Source organism: Pyrus communis, chromosome 6 (assembly GCF_963583255.1).
Source record: "Pyrus communis chromosome 6, drPyrComm1.1, whole genome shotgun sequence".
Classification (NCBI taxonomy): Eukaryota; Viridiplantae; Streptophyta; class Magnoliopsida; order Rosales; family Rosaceae; genus Pyrus; species Pyrus communis.
The window spans coordinates 21,126,128-21,130,493 of record NC_084808.1 but is presented as its reverse complement, the minus strand read 5'-3'; the positions used below and the strand labels follow the sequence as shown (position 1 = coordinate 21,130,493).

The following is a 4,366-nucleotide window of genomic DNA, read 5'->3' as shown; positions in this document are numbered from 1 at the left end:
ATTCGTAAAAACCCACATCCTATTTATTAAGATATTAAACCATGCGTAAAAATTATAAAACATATTTCAATTTTATTTTAAATATTTATCGTATGACGTTCCTAATTGCATAATAAGATTTTCCATTGAAGACCAGAACCAGAGGAATGTCATATTTGATACGAAAAGAAAATTCACCATATCGATGGACGGGTTGACAAGAGATGATTTGATGTGTGCAGAAAAATTACAGCAGGAAATGAAGGGATTAGATTCTCTTTTTCTTCTTTTTTTTAGATCCCTTTCTACTTTCTATTTTCATATTCTCTATTTTTTTGTTCTTTTTCTATAAAAAAAAATTAGCAAAACTAATAAAAATGATTTAAAAACATTAAGTTTTAATGATAAAGAAAAAAATTAAAGATAAAGTGAATAATATCATATTGACTTTTTAGTGTAAAAATATTATTTTTTGTTAAAATAAATATGATTTTTCGTTAAAATAAATAGTACCATGGATATTTCGTTAAAACTTCCTAAAAATTAATATAAGATGTTGACGTAGTTTAACCGTGACCGTTCAAATAAGAAGAAATTAAAAAAAATTAAAAAAAAAAGAGACATTTTGTTCATAATCTAAAAAGGGAGAGAATCCGAAAAGAAAAAGGTGCGAAAGAAACGAAGAAACATTTTTTTCATAACCTAGACACGTGTACGGTTCGATGCTGTTGTTGCTTAGCATTCCCGCTAAAATGAGCCACATCCTGAGCAGCCCATATATACTGCGTTTCTTTCTCAATCCATTCCACTTCCCGCACGACCCCCACAATCCCTTGCTCTCCGCTTCCCTCCTCGCTTCCTCTTGCCGATTCATCACCAGAAAACAAAGGTTCGGCTTCCACTCGAAATCATATATTTGTTTTTCCAGATATATATTTCATAGAATGATCACACATGATATATTTCTTGTGGAACTATGAGTTCTTGTTTTCCTGTCCTGTCTATTTTTTGTATATTTATTTTCCTATATGGTCTACTTTTGTATCTTTTGTTGATATTATATCATTCAGTATATTACCTTTAAGTTCAGAGTTCTATGGGGTTGAATAAATTCTTAAGTTATAAGATTCCACTGCAAGATTTTGGGTTATATTGCTGATGGGTATTCTTGGTTTTACTTTATAGTGCAAAAGAAATAGACGAGATGCTTGTTTTGGACTGCGTTTGTAAGAAGCACTAATAGGTGTTTTGTGCTTCTCCATAAAGCGGTTCAATTTACGACCCCAAAAACGTTTTTTGAGTTTTTCTGCCAATTGTCAGTAGTGCTTTTGGGTTGTTAGAAAACACTTAGCAAAGCAATCTTAAACATGCCATAAATCAACTTGCATGAATTAATGTTTTAAAAAGTAGGGTTTCTAGGGTTTTAAATTTATGATAATTTTGTGTTTGCTAGATATGTCTGATCATGGAATTGAAGGCAGTGTTGTGGGTGGCAATGATGGAATGGATGGGGTTTCTATTCCATCAGATTCAGATACAAGGGACAATGTTGGGGAGGGGGTTGATAAAGATGATGATGTGCAAAAAGCTACTACAGAACTTGCAGTGTTTATGTACGTTGTAGGTCTTCTTCCATTTAAGGTGGTTGAAGATAACTACTATCTATGGATGGGGCATATGCTTGTCGAATACGACGAGCAGAAAACTCTGAGGGCTGTCGCGGACTTTGTTTGCTCCATTGAGTTTCCGCCTACGTTGGTGAAGCATCCTATTTTTAGGAATTTGGCACTTAGGCTTAACCCGAGGTTTAATCTTACTTACGGCATGGTTAGAAGTGAATGCATGAAAGTTTATGGGGAAAGGAAGTTGGGAATTAAGGAATTCTTTGAAAATTTCAATGGGCAGATTAGCCTTTCTGTGGACTTATTGAGGTACCAAAAATCGCTTAGTTTCGACTATGACAGTGAAGTTTACTTATGCCTTTACGCGCATTTTGTTGACGAGAATTGGAAGCTGAGGAAGTGGGTGCTTTACTTTCGTCATCTCAGCGATTCATCTGATGATTGTGGTGAAGATTGGGGAATTTTTAAGTCCATTCAGGATTGGGGCATTGAGGACAAGATATCAGCAGTCACCACAACTAATTTTGATTATTTAGCCGAGTATGTGAAAACTCACATCCAAGAAAAGAATGAACTTCAACTCGGCGGTCAGCTGTTTAATGTGAATTGTTTGGGGAAAACACTCAGTTTAATGGTTGAGGATGCATTTGAAGAGATTGAAGATTTGATCGACAAAGTTTCTCTACTGTATTCTTCGAAATCATTACCCCTGTGGTATCTCACGAGTTCCAAGCTCAAACCAGCTATAGAGTTATATCATATGGGAGAATTCTCTTCAAAAGATGTGACTGATGATTACGATGTACCATCCCCCGATGAATGGAAGACTCTTGAAGGTGTTTGCAATCTTGTGGATAGCATCTATGAAGTGGCAAATGCATTGTTCGAAACAAAACATCCGACCCCTAATGTTTATCTTTATCACCTGCATGAAATTCGCGAGGTTCTGACCACAATGTCTGTTAACTCGGACAGTTTTATCAGAACTATTGTTGAGGAAATGTTGAAGAAGTTTCACAAGTATTGGGATGACACGTTCTTGCTGATGGCCATGACTGCAGCGCTGGATCCTCGATTTAAGATGAAATATGTAGAATTTGTTTGCTCAAAAGTCAAGGGTGACGATGCAGACTCACAAGTTGCAGCTGTTTTGGGGGCTATTCACAAAATGTTTGATGAGTATGTGATCCGTTTTCCTGAAAATGAGAGTTTCGTGAGTGATTCATCTTCTTTGGATTCAGATTCAGAAGGAGAGTCTCCCGACTCTACTCCTCCACTTCCTCCTAAAAATGCGAGTCATACTTTTGGTGTGTTGCATGCCTACCAGCAGTTCGTCGAACAGGATATTCAGCCTACAAAAAGATCGGATTTGGATAGCTATTTGGAGGAACCGGTCTTACCTTGGAGCGAGGATTTTAATGCATTGACCTGGTGGAGAACCGCAGGCGCCAAGTATCCTACCCTTGCGAGGATGGCGCGGAATCTCTTGGCTATTCCAGTTTCTGTTGCGACTTCATTTGAGGCATTCTATACCGAACCAAGGCCAGTTGATGAACGTGTTGCTTTCTTGAAGCCGGACTTTCTGAATGCCTTAATGTGCACCCGGAGCTGGTATGCTGGGAGGCTCTGAAAGATTGTTCGCAGGTCATCACTACTATTTTGTTCTCTGTTTTCATTTAATTTTTGTGATTATTTTCCATTACTTCACTCCTGCAACATGATTTCTTACTAGATTTTAATTTAAATCCGGGGGTGTTGTTTGATGCAGGTACGTTTCTTTGCTTTTAGATGATCTTTGCCGTTTACATCTTACCCCGGAGGGCATCTTGTTTATTTTGAATTCCATTAGGGAAAGTGGACATCTTTATTTTTTGTTTGTATTAAACTGTTGAATGGATCTTGTTTTGGTTGTCTTTGATTTCCAGAGATAGAGGGTGAGTGTGCATGCGTATGAGACAATGGATATGATATGGAATGCACGCTAATTTCATATCATATTTGCTTTTATGTTCTTTTTATTTTATGCTCGATATATGAGAAATCTTAATTTTATGCACTGATTAAATTAGATGCAAAATTTTATATAATTAACTTGATCTCGTGATTATGCAAATTGATCTTGTTATCGCGGCTAAGGTGCACCACGAAGTTTTTATGTACCTTTTTAATGGGAATATTTAAGGTTTGGCAACCAAATCACATGTCTGTCGAAATAAGAACAGCTCCACTGTGGTATTTAGCCATGGGGATTGGCAACAAATCCAATTCAATTGTCCTTCAAACTAGCTCCAGCCCGTTCGGGCTATTGGGTTAAGGGGGAGCCCTTGGGAGAGGGCAGGCGGGAGTTCTAGGCCCGAGTGTCTAAGGGAAAGTGATGTCAACCACGTTCTAAAAAAATTTGTATCAGGCGCGTGGGGGCGCGTCTCAAGCATATTTTCAGACAATGGGGCTTGCATGTCAGCCCCACTCGGTCGTTTTGAAATAGAACCATTTGATTTTTAGATCAACGGTCCAATTTTTTCTACTTTAAAAAACTTAAAAAAAAATCAGAAATGTTTGGGTGGGCCACGTGTCTCATTCTGGACGGTTTGATTTCAAATTTTTTATAATTCGACGGTCCAGATTAATCAAGTTAATAAAAAAAAATTTAAAAATCAATTAAAAATTCGAAAAAAATTTTAAAAAAAATTATAATATTTTTTAGTATAAGTACCTTACAATTTTTTCTCACCTTACACTACATTTCAATATTTTCAACGATTCTA

General features: G+C 36.7%; 1 protein-coding gene across 1 annotated transcript; it reads left to right on the top strand.

The window, feature by feature from the left end:
* Positions 1 to 1,434: 1,434 nt before the first annotated feature.
* Positions 1,435 to 3,020, top strand: LOC137736215 (zinc finger BED domain-containing protein RICESLEEPER 1-like). Its single transcript, XM_068475531.1, has 2 exons — positions 1,435 to 2,892; positions 2,979 to 3,020. Exons 1-2 carry the CDS (start codon positions 1,435 to 1,437, stop codon positions 3,018 to 3,020), a joined length of 1,500 nt encoding a protein of 499 aa, XP_068331632.1.
* Positions 3,021 to 4,366: the final 1,346 nt, after the last annotated feature.

Bases quoted from the DNA above. Each gene is read 5' to 3' on its own strand.
- LOC137736215 (XM_068475531.1), top strand. From the start codon at position 1,435: ATGTCTGATCATGGAATTGAAGGCAGTGTTGTGGGTGGCAATGATGGA. The intron at 2,893-2,978 runs GCGAGTCATACT...GGATTTGGATAG, and splicing joins CTCCACTTCCTCCTAAAAAT to CTATTTGGAGGAACCGGTCT.